Here is a 15,394-nt window from a genome sequence, read left to right on the forward strand (position 1 = left end):
CCTCCCTTTGACGATCGCAACCAGCCAACTCCAGTTACCACCCTCTGACTACCACCGCCGGCCAACTACGATAAACGCCGCCGGCAAACTTCAACACCACCTCCGCATACCAACTCCGGCCGCCACCTCCGGCGACCGCCACCGACGAACTTCAGTTGCCACCTTCTGCAACCGTCATTGGCCATCTCCGGCCGCCACCTCGGCGAACACAATCTGCCAACTCTCCACCTTGGTGACCGTCATCAGCCAACCTTGGCGGTATGAAATTCAAAATTTGATCCGTTATAAAAAGCATTTGTTTGCTTTATGAAGAACAGTAAGTTGGATTCATTTTCATTTTCACACATGACTTCCACCATCTTCTTTGTCAACTTGTTTGATAATTATTTGTTTCACGTTTTTTATATTTTTCCCTTACATTTTTCCTTATTTTATACTTTGAATATAATTTAATTATGTGTAAAATAAAAAAAAAAAAGAAAAGTTATATGTATCCAACCATAGGGATTAATGTATGATATTTTATCAAATCATATAGACTAAATTCTAAACTTTCAAAATTATAGGAACTAAATTTTAACTTTTGACACAAAGATCCACCGCCAAGAGATGTTGAGGAGATAAACCACCAGGCCTCCATGGAACTATTAAATAGAGACATAGAAGCTACTGAAGGCCATAAGCATAAGGCAACTTATGCTGATATTATCCACGCGTGAAAATTCTTCGATGGCTTCAGAATTAGTGATACCACTTCGTCTTCAGCCAGTGTTCCTTCTGAAAGTTGCCAGCAAAATGTCCATGAAACAGAACAAGAGGAGGGTCTGAAATGGAAAAATATCATCGTGCTCAGGCGCAGATATTTCCATGAAGATTGGTCTTGCATAATGGAGGCTCTTAGAGACTCAAATGAGGCGATCAATGCTTTCGATCCCTTTCATGCAGATAAAGCGCTTTTATCTATTAGAGAGAAGGATCAAGCAGGACTTCTCTGTATGAATAAAGGGTGCGTCGCAGTTGAACGGGATCTGTTGGGCCTTCGAAGCTGAAGATAAACGAAATTTGGGCTTACTAAATAAAACTGAGGCCCAAGTAAAAGTAGAAAACCATTTGATCCTTGAGAAAAACCAGCTGAAAACAAAACAATGTGCTAAAAGCACGATCCATGTGAAAAAAGATCCCAACCCTATACGTTGACGTTTAGAATTTATTCATTGCACTTACTGAAATGAAAAGCTTGAATGACTATACTGAAGAATTTCTTTCTATTGTAGATGACTTTGAGAGAGAAAAGAAAAATGGAGAGATGCTGCTGAATTCTCTTGAGAGAGACGATGGAGATGGAGATCAAGACAAACAAGAAGAGGAAGCAGAGGAAGAGAAAGACAAGGACACAAATATTTTACATTGTCGGCCCAAAATTAGCCTACATCCACGAAGAGGAGCTGATATTAGTCTTGGAGATGATCTTGAAGATCTACAGATGAGTCACTTTGCTAGTTCTACTTATCTTTTGATTTGTATAGTACATATAAAATCTAGCTACAAGTGTATTTATAGTTTTATTTGTGTACAACGGTCCCAACAAACTTTGTAGAAGTTCATTCAATCATTTTTTTTTTAACAATCTTCACCTTGAAATTAACTTCAAGGAGTTTCTTCCAGCTACCCTTTTTGCTAACCCTTTTCTTCTTCAACCTTTGTCTCTCAACTCAAACTCTATAATATCGAGGCATTTCTGAAGTTTGAGCTGGGTGACAGTCTTGGATAACATGTTGGAGGCATAATCTGAGGTATGAACTTTAAGTACCTCTATCCGTTTATTTTATATTTGTTCTCATATAAAATGAAATTTCACATCAATGCACTAAATGAAATTCGGGCTTTAATGTCAGTTGGCAACCGACATTAATGATAGTGTTATTAAAGCCTTTTAATGTCGGTTTTAAACCGACATTAAAGGGATTTTATGTCGGTTGGAATCCGACATTAAAGATAGTGTTATTAAACCCCATTAATGTCGGTTTTAAACGGACATTAAAGGGCTTCAATAACACCATAACACAACCTTCAATGTCGATTACAACCAACCGACATTGAAGGTCTTTAATGTCGATTGTAACCAACATTAAAGGTCTTTAGTGATTAAAGCTTGTTGGTTGCAACCGACATTAAAGCCTTTTTTTTTTTTAATTCTTAACCAATATTGAATTCCAAATCTGTCCATTTTATCAATTATTGTCCGTTTTTTAAAGTTCCCTTGCCAAATCCATTTTTCAGTAAAAAAGTATAACATGATATATCATCATCGAATGTTATGGCTATGACATATTATTCGTATATGGATTGTAAATCTATTACATTTAATCCGCAAATTCTGCTATAGAATTATAATTTAAAAGGCGTACAATAATTCAGGCCTTGAAAACACAAATTACAAGTAATACAAAGATTATGATTTTACAAACATTACGAGTTTACTGTCCCTCTCCATTTGGTAAGTATTGATCCCTTCATAATTCTTCTTGAACAGACCCCCAACTTCAACAATGTCTGGTTATAGGCATCTTTATAAGACTACCACCTTGAGCACCACAAAAGGTTGAAAGAGGGCATAAAATGACAAACAACTCTTCTACTGAAACAAGGAACTTAACTATACATTTTAAAATTGGAGCACATTATTTTATATGAAATTATGAAGCTAAACAAAATCATAATGGCACGTGCAAGCACACCATTTAGTTCGTCAGATGATTCAGCAGTATCTCTGCCTAGTTGATCAAGTAGAAATAACCACGGCTAAAAATAACAGATTAGTTTATCCCACAGAAATCCCAAGAGTCTTCTGATTAAAAAGGCAAGACAATCAGATGAAGTAGAAAAGGTTCCAAATATAACATGGTCACACGAAACATCTAAATAATAATTCCTCGTTCTATATAGTGATCAATAATTAAACTCACTTCAAAAAAGAAATGGCACAGCAAAAACCCACAACTGAATTTATACTTTTGCCATTCAAGAGGAAGCGCCACTACGGATAGCTTGACCTTTCTTAGGTTTGCAAGTCGCCAGCTGAGTTTCGGGCTGTGGTATCATGAATTATGGAAAAATAAGAAATACATTAAAAGCAATCCATTCTTAACTGAACAAGTGTAATTAGGCAGTCTGATATATTACCTCCTTCTTAACAGGCTCTTCTTTCTCGGACAAAATTAGCTCAATGTGGCCAGGAGAAGACATGTAAAATCAGCTCAATGTGGCAAGGAGAAGACATGTAAGCTGCCAACCAGTCAGAAAAGAATATAGAATTGAAGGTCAGGCAATAGGTTCAATTTCCTATTTTTTTCAACTTTCTAATGATGATTGCTCCTGGGGCTGTTTATTGGCCTTTCAGGAGTAGGGCTCCTGTCAATTACAAATGTAGAAGTTTGTGAAGCAACTGCTGGTATATAAACTCAGAACAATACAACTGATGTTAAAGGAACAAACAGTAAGAAAGAAACAGAGATAAAAGGAAATAAGAATGAAGTCGAATCCTGGAGAAGTTAGAGCCATCTGAAATGGGATGTTGATTAGCAGATCTCTCAACTCCCAGAACTCCTGAAGGCAAATTATTATCAATGTCCAGTAACACACGGAAAGAATATTACAGAGGAAAGCAGAAGGCTGAAGCCCAACTAAACACGACACAAACCATTTAGCCTTGCACTTTGAACGCTTTCCTAGTCGGCCACTTTTCTCTCTTTTTCGGCCTTTTCTTTTCCGTCCACGGTGAGGCTTTGCTGTCTTCTTGAATCTCCTCTTCCTGTACTTAGTAGAAACCAAATTCGTTCAGATCTGGCGAATTGATTATCTGCGAACCTTGTCCAGATCTGGTGTATCAAACCAAACTGCAACAACAGAGGGCAAGATGTATTAAACAGAGAAATTAGAAAAAAAAAAAAAAAGGAAAAAAAAAACAGAAAGAAAAAACAAAAATCTGCAAACCTTGTCCAGATCTAGTGATCGTTCGACGACGGAACAAACGACGAACGGCGACTGAAGGAATGACAAACGACGACGGCGGCAGATATGGCAATCGTCGGCAGCAAATCTGGAGACACGCGAACGACGACGAAATGAACAATAGATCTGACGGAGACACGCGAACGACGACGAAATGAGCAGCAGATCCGGTGGAATGACCAACAAATCCACTTTGGAAGATAGAGTGAGAAACGAAATGAGCAGTAGACATGGGTTTGGAAGAGAGGAGTGAGAAAGAATAGGGTATGAAGAGGAAAGTGTGAGAATGAGAGGAAAAATAAAATAGAGGGAGAGTGAAGAGGGAAATGAAAAAAATTGGAGGAAAATAGAAAGTTGGAGGAAAAAGTGAAGTGGGTCTTTAATTTCGGTTTGAAACCGACATTAAAGATACCCTACAATGTCGGTTTTAAACCGACATTAAAGATCTGCTTTTTAAAAAAAAAAACAAAAAACAAAACCGACATCATACATCCGATTTCACTTTTTTCAACCGACATTAAAGCCCAAAATTCTTGTAGTGATGTGTTTTGTTCGATTATGATATTGTGAGTGCTTAGATAGATGTATAGTACTCTGATTATCACATAATATTTTTACTGTATCTTGCTTAATACCAAAATCACGTAGAAGTCCTTTTAGCCATAACCCCTCCTTTACTGCCTCTGAAAGGGCAATAAATTTAGCTTCAGTAGTGGAAAGGGCTACTACTAACTGTAATGTAGCCTTCCAACTTAGTACACACCGTCTAACATAGGAAGATATAACCTAATAAGGATTGCCTTTTATCTAATTCTCCAGTGTAGTCAGAGTCAACATACCCCATTCTGGTCCATTGCCTGAAGCTTGTTGATACAGTAGTTTGGCACTTAAAGTGCCCTTAAGATACTTCATAATCCACTTTGTTGCCTCCCAATGCCTCTTAACCAAATTAGCCATGTACCTACTTATTAGACTTGTAGCATAAGCAATATCTAGTCTTGTAGAAATCATTAGGTACATTAGAGTTCCCACAACGTGAGAATAGGGAATAGTTGACATTATCTTCAAATGTTCAATGTCTGACTCTTTTGGTGAGTTTTCTGCTGAAAGTTTGAAACAATGTGTGATAGAAGTACTGACTGCTTTAGCTTCTATCATGTGATATTTCTTGATTAATTTTTCACAATATTGTGTCTGATCAATGCTAAGTTTTTATGATTTTCTATCTCTGCTAATATCAATGCCAAAAAATTTGTTTGCATTACCCATATCTTTCATTTCAAGTTCTGATTTCAGTAGGTCTTTAACTTGATTTAAGTCTTTCATAATTGTTCCTGATAGCAACATAACATCTACATAGAGGAGTAGATAGATAGGATGTGTATAGGTGTTAGTGTTTATATAAACACAATTATCATAAGAACTCTTAGTAAATCCATTCTTCTGTATAAAATCATTGAATCTTTTGTTCCAATACCTAGGAGATTGTTTAAGGCCATAAATAGATCTTTTAAGTAAACAGTAATGATCTTTTCTCTCTCTTACTTCATAGCCTTTTGGTTGACTCATATAAATGAATTCATCTAAGAAGCCATGTAGAAAGGTTGTTTTGACATCAAGTTGCTCTAGCTCTAGGTCTTGTTGAGCCACAATGGACAATATAAGTTTGATAGATGTTTGTTTGACCACAAGGGAAAAATCTCATTGTAGTCAACACCTTGTCTTTGAGTGAATCCCTTTGCAACCAGCCTAGCTTTATATCTAGGTCATTAACCATTAGGGACACCTTACTTGTACTTATAAACCCATTTGGATGCAATTGGTTTGCACCCTTTAGGTAAGAGAACCAACTCCCAAGTGTCATTCTTTATAAGAGATTCAACCTCTTCATTCATTGCCTCTATCCATATTTTAGCTTTAGTGCTTACTGCCTCTCCAAAGGTAAAGCGTTCAAGTTCATTGTTGAGGCCTAAAGCATTTAAAGCTAAATTGATATAATCATCATATCTTGAGGGGGGCATTATAGTTCTTCTTTACCTATCCTTGCTAGGCTATAACCCCTTAGGTCTGGTTCCTCTTGCTCTAGATCAGAAACAACATTTTCTACATCTTCTTCATGATGAGGTAGTTGATCAATTTGTGATTCTGAGCTTGAGGGATCAGTGGTAGGATTTAGGAGCTGCTCCACCTCAATTGTATCAAACTTTCCTTGAGGTGCTGAAACATTTGAATTAGGATTTTGCATAAACATTTCAGTCTCCCTAAAGATGACATCTCTGCTTGTTATACACCTTTTTTCTGTAAGATGCCACAATCTAAAGCCTTTCACACCTTCAGCAAAACCTAAAAACATATATTTCACTGATCGGGTAACTAACTTCCCCTTGTTCTTGTTTACAAAACCTGTGCAACCAAACACCCTTAGGTTGTTTAGATTAGAAGAATGTTTAGTCCACCTTGCTTATGAGGGCATGAGGCATGAGGCATGAGGGTGTCTATTGAGAGTATAGACAGTATAATATGTTGCCTCAGCCCAAAACTTCTCAAGAAGGATGACATTTGATAAGAGACTCCTCACTCTCTCCATGATTGTTCAGTTTAATTTCTCTGCCACCTCATTTTGCTGGGGTGTGTACCTTACAGTCTTGTGTCTAATAATCCCCTGTTGCCTACAAAAGACATTAAACTCTTCTGCACAGAACTCAAGCCCATTATCAGTCCTAAGACACTTTATTTGGCTATTAGTTTGTTTTTTAACCATAGTCTTCCATTCTTTGAACTTTTCAAACACCAAATCCTTAGTTTTAAGGAAAAATATCCAGTATTTCCTAGAGTAATCATCAACAAAGGTTAAGAAATACCTGACTCCACTCAGGGATTGGAAAGGTGAAGGGCCCCAAAGGTCCGAATGCACATAATCAAGGATGGCCTTGGTTGTATGTTGAGCCTTAACAAAACTCTTCCTTGTAGCTTTACCTATCGCACAATGCTCACAGAAGGATAGGGTTTGATGAATTTCTTTAGGTAGAATTCCTTGATTGGCAAGAGCTTGTAGACCTTTGGCACTAATGTGAGAAAATCTTTTGTGCCAAAGATATCCTTCAGTAGGCTCTTTAGAAGTCACAACTAAGGCTGAATGCACTTTCTAAACTCCTTGAACAACATAGATCTCATTTATTTTAATCCCTCTGAAAATAGGCTTACTATTCTTCAATACTTCACAGTAGCCTTCCTTTGCTCTGTTTAGCAACCAATTGAATTAAGAATGCCTAGTGAAATCAAGTTCTTCTTCAACTTAGGTACATGTCTAAAATTTCTTAGTAATTTGACTGACCCATCTTCAAGCTTGAGTGAAACAAAACCAATACCAATCATTGGACATGAGTTATTATTACCCATGTATACTGAGCCTCCATCCAGATCTTTATATGTGCTGAATCAGTCCTTGTGAGGTGTCATATGAAAAGAACACCCTGAGTCTAGAACCCAATCTAGGTTCTTATCTTCTGCCTTTTGATTTGATGTAGCTCAGGCATCTGGATAGAAAATAGAGTCCTTTCTGACTAAGGCTTCTCTTGACTGACTTGGCTGGTTTTTCTGTTGAGGCTGTGATTGTGATTGTTTGTTCGTCTGTTTATTTCTCCATTTCAAGGTTCTACAATCCTTGATTAGATGGCCCAACTTTTTACAATATTTGTATCTAACCTTGGATTTTTCTTTACCTTCTTCTATAGAATTATGATTGCCTTTTTATTTGTTGCTTTGTTTAGACTTCCCCTTAATAAATAAACCCTCAGCACTGGGTTTCTCTTCTTTCCTGGTTAGAAGCTCCATTTCTCTAATTTTTAGGGCTGAAATTATTATATCGATTGATAAAGAGTCTCTACCATACTTTAATGTTGTCTCAACATCTTTGTAAGAATCTGCAAGTGAGTTAAGAAGCACAAAGGCTTCATTGACAACCCCAATCTCTTCACCTTGAGTCTTAAATTCTATTGTGATTCTCTTGAAGTCGTCAAGATTTTCAGTTAATGATTTTGAAGAGCTCATATTGAAGGTGAAAAACCTTTCTCTCAAGAAGTGTTTGTTCGAAAAGTTCTTTGTCTCATACAACTCATTCAATTTAGTCCACATCTTGAAGGTTGTTTCTTGGTCAATTACTTGTCTTAGTACACTGTCTAACAGGTTTGGTACAAGAGTACCGTGAGCAATTAGCTTCATATTCTCCATTTCTTCTTCAGTTGCTGTGATAGGTAGTTTAGTTGGGTCTTCAAGAACCTTGTGTACTCTTTGTTGCCCTAAAATCGCTTTAATTTTGGCTTTCCACAAGCCAAAATCTCCTTTTCCATCAAATTGTTCAATATCATATCTTGCTACTTCCCTTTTTTGACTTCTTTTGACATCAAAAGCTCCAAGATTTACTTTCTTTTAGATCTTGACCAATCTTGAAGTTTTCTTGCAGGTTCTGATACTACTTTCTTGGGCCTTGGAAGCTGAAGATAAACGAGATTTGCGCTTACTAAATGAATCTGAGGCCCGAGTAAAAGTAGAAAACCATTTGATCCTTGAGAAAAACCAGCTGAAAACAAAACAATGTGAAAAAAGATCCCAGCCCTACATGTTGACGATCAGAATTTATTCATTGCACTTACTGAAATGAAAAGCTTGAATGATTATACTAGAGAATTTCTTTCAATTGCAGATGACTTCGAGAGAGAAAAGAAAAATGGAGAGATGCTGTCAAATTCTCTTAAGAAAGACGATGGAGATGGAGATCAAGACAAACAAAAAGATGAAGTAGAGAAAGAGAAAAGCAAGGGCACAAAGATCTTTTGATTTACAGATGAGTCACTTAACTAGTTCTACTTTTCTTTTGATTTGTACGGTAGATATAAAATCTAACTACAAGTGTATTTCTAGTTTTTTTTGTGTACAACGGTTACAACAAACTTTATAGATGTTGATTTCATCATTTCCATAAATTTCAATGAACGGGATCCACATGCTGAATCCTTCTTTTTCCAAGACTCGGCTGCCAGAACTCCCATACACGCAACTATTAATTGCAGTCGTCAACAGTTGAATCACTTTCTTGTTGAGAAGCTAAGAAAAGGAAAAATGATTAGTTATGCAACAGAAGGTGACATGGAGACTAAAAGACAAAGGGGCACTCAAAAGAAAAATTCAAGAAGAGATCCCAAAAGCCAGAAAAAGGTCACTACTTTCCCTTCTCCTAAAAATAATACAGCTGTATTTTATTCCTGAATTGATAAAAAAACAGGGGAATTTTTAGATAAAAAGCCATCCTTAGATCTCATATTTCAAAAATGTTTTTAAATATGATTATTTTCAAGAAAAGATTTTAATATCATTTTTATTTTCGATTTTTACATATATTTCTCTATTTTAAAACTTTCTTAATGACGTAGAGAGAATATTCATTTGATATGATTTTTTTTTTCATATTTTCAAATGGAGAAAGAAAATGCATTTATTTGTTCAATTTTTTCTTTATTTAATTTGATTGAAGAGATAAAATACATTTAATGAATTTTTTTCTATTTCATTTGTTTCACGTTTTTTTTTTCTACGAATTCATGATTATTTAAAATATACCTCAAAACATTTTGTTAGGAATTTAAAAATATTCTAACCAATATATGAAATATACCACAATATATAAATTAAATGTTTGACATAAATCACCCCATAATGCATTTAGTATGGAGAGAGAAAATGCATCTATTATGATTTCTTTCCCTTTTTCAATTGTAGAGATAAAATACATTTGATATACTTTTTCCATTTTCATTTGGAGAGAGAAAATGATATTTAATATGATCTTATTTTCCATTTCGTTTTTCATGTTGATTTTTGTTATTATGTTAAATATTTCATTGTTTGTTCACTTGAACATGTAATATATTTCGTTGTTTATTGGTACATATCAATTTATTACGGTTTTTTACGGATTAGTGATTATTTTAAATATACCTTAGAACATTTTGATGGATTCATGATTATTTTAAATATACCTTATAATATTTTGTTAGGTATTTGAAAATATTCTAACCAATATATGAAATATACTATAATTTATAAATTAGAGATTGACTCAATGATTTACATAAATCATAGTATAAACCTATATATGAAATATACTACAGTATATAAATCAATTTCATTTACAACACAATATATATATATCATAATACAATAAGTCTAAATAAAAAAAAAACACTCATTTATATCAAATAAATGTATACATATACCACAATATATATCAAATTTTCTTACAAAAGATAAAAACAAAAAGTACACATATGTCATAGTATATATAAAAAGTAGGAAAAAATAAAGTATGTCGTCATATGAGGTTTATAATACATAACCCTCCATCTTCATCTCTTCTTCTTTTTCAGCCATGGCTGCCATGGATCTCCCTTCCCTCTGTCGTCGACTAGATTTGCTCGCCCTACCGTGCCGTCAAGTAAATCTACTCAACCTATGACTGTGATTCGCCTTACACCATTCGTGCCATCGATTTATCCCAAGTCGTTCATGTCACCTCGTGTCGAGCCATCAATTCGCCCCACATCGTCATCTACCACCTTCAACTCACATCATCGAATGGAGAAAAGAGAGGAAGGGGGAAGGAGAAAAAAGAGGGAAGAGGAAGAAATGAGTGTGAATTATGGGGGAAAGAATATATGAAATATATTATTAGGGGAGAGAGAACATATGCATGGAAGAGAGATAATATGCATGGGAAAGAGAGTATATATGTGGGAGAGAGAATATGCATGAAGGAGAGAGAATATGCATGGGGAAAGAGAAATACATATATTAATTTAATTAATTATATCATATATAATTAATTTCCTCAATTAATTCGAATATTTCAAATTAATCCAAAATTAATTCTCAATTAAATCCCTGTTGAGCTACAAATGGGACTTTATGGACCTGTAGTTTGAAGCTCCAATGGTGTGAATTACTCAACTTCTATTAACTATTGGTCACTCCATTAAAGACCGACAGTGTGAATTTCTCAACTTCCATTAACTATCAATCACTCTATTAAAGACCGACAGTTGCTCTCTTTCGCACTACAAATATATTTTAGTATCCATTGGATATAACCAATCAATAGTGCGATGACCCTTCACAAATTGCTCGTAAGGATAGTTGGGCCAAATTACCGTTTTACTCCTATAGTTATATCTAACTCCTTAAGAACCACTGATTTCTCTAGTGAACAATAAGCAATAGTGCAACTATGACCAAGTCCCTCTCGAGCCAAAAGAGGGTGTGGCCACATTATTCAAGCCCTAGAATCATCCCTTAAGGGAGCAATTTATCTACTTACGTCGACATCAGGGAAAGAGTGAATTGCGTCTTGTAGCTATGTTCCTAGCTCCCCAATCAGACGAATCTCCAAAATGGTAGGTTTATTGAGTTGGCAATCTAGCCACTCCCACTCATGCAAATCAAAAAACTGCCTTCATGAGCAACAGTTCATAACTCACTTAGGATTCAAGTCATGTCACCTATAGATATCTTGGTGAAATGTAAGTCTCTATTATTAACAGCGTTATATAATGAAACTAACCATTTCGTGGTCCTGTCTTATACAAACTCTTTGTATAGGATACTCTCCCTCACATGTCTCTACATGAATGATTAGGATTAGATATTTGTAGCACGTTACAACATTTATAGCATCTATAAAGTAGGTTGTATATCTGTAGTTTTACCAGGATAAGGTACTCAGCCTTATCTATCTACTACAGACCGTTTATGTTATTATTTAAACAAGATTCCCGTATGTCTCTACATACTTTTTTAAATTACATAAAATAACCTAGGATTTTAGTTTATTGGATTGAGTATATGCTCATAAAATGACAATTATTTTATTAATAACAATTTGTTTGTATAATGTTTACCAACTATGAGAATACAAGGGATTTAGGACACCAATCCCAATAGAATGATCATACGTCGTCGGGATGCAGCTTCTTTTTTATGAAGTATAGGCACACGTTTGCTTCAGGCGTCAGATTATGTGGCAAGAATGTCTCCATTCCCTTAGTGGAAGTAATCCATTTCACTTCAGGCTCGACTATCAACCTCAGCACTTTCTTTTTTTCTTCACCAGTTGGTTCCTCAATTATTATAGTCCCCTCTACATAAGAAGTGCCTTCTAGCTTATAAATGGCATTGATTTTCTTAATGCCAAAGCCAAACATTGACTTTTTTAAAGGTCCTTCTTTATCCCTAACTAGGCTTAGTGCATTGGAAGCTAACGTCTTGGGACTGCTTCCAGCCATCACCTTGTTGGGCTGGTTCACTACTCCTTCTTCATCCAAAGATTCAAGCAGTTTCAAATTCATCAGAATTTCCCCATAAACCTTGCGCTCGTCTCTTCTTGTTGCCTCACTAGTGCCCTCCATATTGCTGGTTCATGAAGTTGGTTATTACCTCTTTACGTTTGGGAAGGCGATCGAGAAAATTCCTGCTCTTTATGGGGTTGATCAATGGTCACAGGTGTAAGAAGGGTGGGGTTGAACAGTGGAATTGCTCCAACCGTTTTTGGTGGTGCATAGATAAGTGTGGTCACGACAGAGAGTTTGATAGGATTGAAATGTATTGACGACACTACTACTTCGTATGAAGACGATGAAGCTATCACCGGGCTGGCTGAAGTAGGGCTGAGTTAGTGGGCCATTTTAAAGATTTAGGGAAGAAAGGAAAGATGTTTGAAGGTTTGAAAGGCTGAGGGTCACCGGAAGTTTTGCCGGAAGTCAAAGGGTTTAGGATTTTCTTTGAAAGCGTGAGAGGATGAAAAATGAGAGAAAATGTGTTTAAATAAATGTGGGAAGGCGCATTTTTTTAGGTTGATGTCACCCTAATAATGAATCATTTAATTAAAGCGTGATGTGACATAATGTCAAATGGCACACGTCATGGATATCCTTTCACCTACAACTAACTGTCAGATTTAGACGTTTTAGGTACCTTTCATGTGATGAGCATATAAGATGTATTGAACTATACATCCCATACGCATCAGAATGCTCATTTGTTTTTCCAACCTTAATTCTAAACGATTCCCAAAATAATCCCAAACAAGGAAAGCAACTATATTCCACAAAAACTTAAAGCAGAAATAATTAAATAAATAAAAAGTAAAATTCAAGCTAATAAAATAAAATACAAAAGGATGCGATACGTCCTTGAAAAGATGTCACCTTGCTTTAGTGTCTTGAATGCTCTCAAACAATCTTAGTCGAATTCAAAAGGTATTAACTTCCAACAGTATGTTCAAAGGATATGCAATTTTTAAGAAGTCTTTGACATACCAGCAATAGAACCTGGCATGTCATATAAAGATTCTTAGTGTCTTGATGGTGGTAGACGGTGGCAGTTTTTTCGTGACTTCTATTTTTTCTTTATCAAGCTCTAACCCCACTTTGGACACCATGTGCCCAAGCATAATCCCTTCTATTACCATAAAATGGATTTTTTCTCAATTCAGAACTAGATTGGTGTCTTTACATCTTCTTAATATTGTTTGAAGATTGGCCAAGCATACTTCATAGGTTTCCCCTCAAACTGATAAATCATCCATAAAAATTTTTACTGATTCTTCGAGATAATGAGAGAAGATGGCCATCATGCACCACTAAAAGGTGCTGGTGGTGTTATATAGTACAAAGGGCATGCTTTGGAAGATGAATGTCGCATATGGGTAGGTAAAGAATGTTTTTTCTTGATCGTCAGGCAGAATCATGACTTGGTTGTACCTTGCATAGCGTCCAGAAAGTAGAATACGTCATTCTTTGCTAATCTATCTAGCATCCGATCAATAAAAGATAGAGGGAAGTGGTCCTTTTTTGTCGTTGCGTTAAGCATTCTATAGTCCATACAAATCCTCCATCTTATGATGATGCATGTAGGGATAAGTTCATTGTTCTGATTAGGGACTACAATGATATTGTCTTGTTTGGGAACACATTGTACGGGGCTTACCCATTTACTGTCTGCAATGGGAAAATAACCACTACATCTAACCACTTAATGATTTCTTTTTTTACAACTTCCTTCATCGCATAATTGAGCCTGCAGTGATGGTTAATAGAGTCGTTCTTTCCATCTTCGAGTCGAATTTTATGCATGCAATAGAAGGGACCGTTTCCTCTAATATCTACTAGGGTCCATCCTATTCCCTTAATATACTTCTTCAAAATCTTTATGATTGCATCTTCGTTTTCTTCAGAGAGTTTTGTTGAGATGATGACAAGTAGAGTGTCATGTTTATCGAGAAACGCATACTTTAAATGAGTAGGGAGTGCTTTTAATTCCAATACAGGCTATTGCTCAAGCGATGGCTCGATCTTGCTTTCTTGATTCTAATTTCAGAGGTTCAAAATTCCTCTGAATTTCTTTTGTCGCATGACACGATTTAAGCTGCTAAGCATTCATCTCATCTTTCTCTTCCTCCATCACCTTATTGATTTCGAATTCAAGCATATAAGGCCAACTTTCTTCCATTCAATTGCATGACATGTGTTGGATTCATCAGGATATTCCATCGCTTTGAGAATATTAAACTTCATCTTCTGGTCGTTCACCTGTATGATGATCTCTTCTTTGTCCATATCGAATTGCATCCTTCCCGTGGATAGAAAAGGTCTTTCCAAAATGATGGGTACATTCTTGTCAGCTTGGTAGTCTAATATGAAGTCGGTAGGTAGAATAAATTTATCCATCTTAACCAACACATCTTCCAATTTCCCTTTCGGATGAACTAATGAATGGTTAGCCAATTGTAGAGTGACCATTATGGGTGCAAGCTTTCCTATACCCAATCGATTGTACACTGATAATGACATATGATTGATACTGGGTCTGAAGTCGCATAAGGGTTGCCCTTTGTGGACTCCTCCGATTGAACAAGGAATAGTAAAACTTCTTTGATCTTTCATCTTAGGTAGAACATTCTCTTGTATAATGGCACTACACTCCTTCGTCAGTGCTATAGTTTCATGGTTGCCCATCTTTCTTTTCTTTGAGAGAATATCTTTAAATTTTTTTGCATAAGATGGCATTTGATCCAATGCATCAATTAGTGGAATGTTGATATATAGTTGTTTCAACACTCCAAGGAAACGTTGAAATTTCCCTCTGAATAATTGGCGACTTGTATCCAAGACATGAAGCTAAGCATCGTCAATAGGGGAACAAAGGATTTTTTGATCCTTGAGTTGAAGAAGGACAAGAAGGAAGTAAAGGGCATCGAGAAAATTGTGAAAGGGCCACGAAGGAATCAATGGTCGTTAATATGACCCTGCTGACGTTGTCCTCGAAAAGGAAAAAG

General features: G+C 36.0%; 1 protein-coding gene and 3 long non-coding RNA genes across 5 annotated transcripts; 2 read left to right on the top strand and 2 right to left on the bottom strand.

The window, feature by feature from the left end:
• The first annotated feature begins 1,216 nt into the window (after nucleotides 1–1,216).
• Nucleotides 1,217–10,898, top strand: LOC120067235 (uncharacterized). 2 transcript variants are annotated; one of them, XR_016525575.1, is made up of 5 exons: nucleotides 1,235–1,793; nucleotides 3,198–3,320; nucleotides 8,474–8,606; nucleotides 8,714–9,225; nucleotides 10,434–10,898. It is a non-coding gene; the product is annotated as an uncharacterized LOC120067235 (long non-coding RNA). The 2 variants fall into 2 exon arrangements; XR_016525574.1 differs by lacking the exon at nucleotides 8,474–8,606 and having other exon boundaries at nucleotides 1,217–1,793.
• LOC120067236 (uncharacterized) lies at nucleotides 2,821–3,885 on the bottom strand. Its single transcript, XR_016525576.1, has 3 exons — nucleotides 3,701–3,885; nucleotides 3,184–3,606; nucleotides 2,821–3,090 (listed from the first exon to the last, which is right to left on the bottom strand). It is a non-coding gene; the product is annotated as an uncharacterized LOC120067236 (long non-coding RNA).
• LOC150032132 (uncharacterized) lies at nucleotides 3,638–4,315 on the top strand. The gene is made up of 2 exons (XR_016525578.1): nucleotides 3,638–3,777; nucleotides 3,877–4,315. It is a non-coding gene; the product is annotated as an uncharacterized LOC150032132 (long non-coding RNA).
• Nucleotides 10,899–14,519: 3,621 nt separating the features above from the next.
• LOC120067577 (uncharacterized) lies at nucleotides 14,520–15,074 on the bottom strand. The gene has a single exon (XM_039019122.1). The coding sequence runs from the start codon at nucleotides 15,072–15,074 to the stop codon at nucleotides 14,520–14,522; it is 555 nt and encodes a 184-aa protein (XP_038875050.1).
• Nucleotides 15,075–15,394: the final 320 nt, after the last annotated feature.

This window comes from Benincasa hispida, chromosome 12 (genome assembly GCF_027475165.1).
Source record: "Benincasa hispida cultivar pf3 chromosome 12, pf3_genome.v1.1, whole genome shotgun sequence".
NCBI classification, from domain to species: domain Eukaryota; kingdom Viridiplantae; phylum Streptophyta; class Magnoliopsida; order Cucurbitales; family Cucurbitaceae; genus Benincasa; species Benincasa hispida.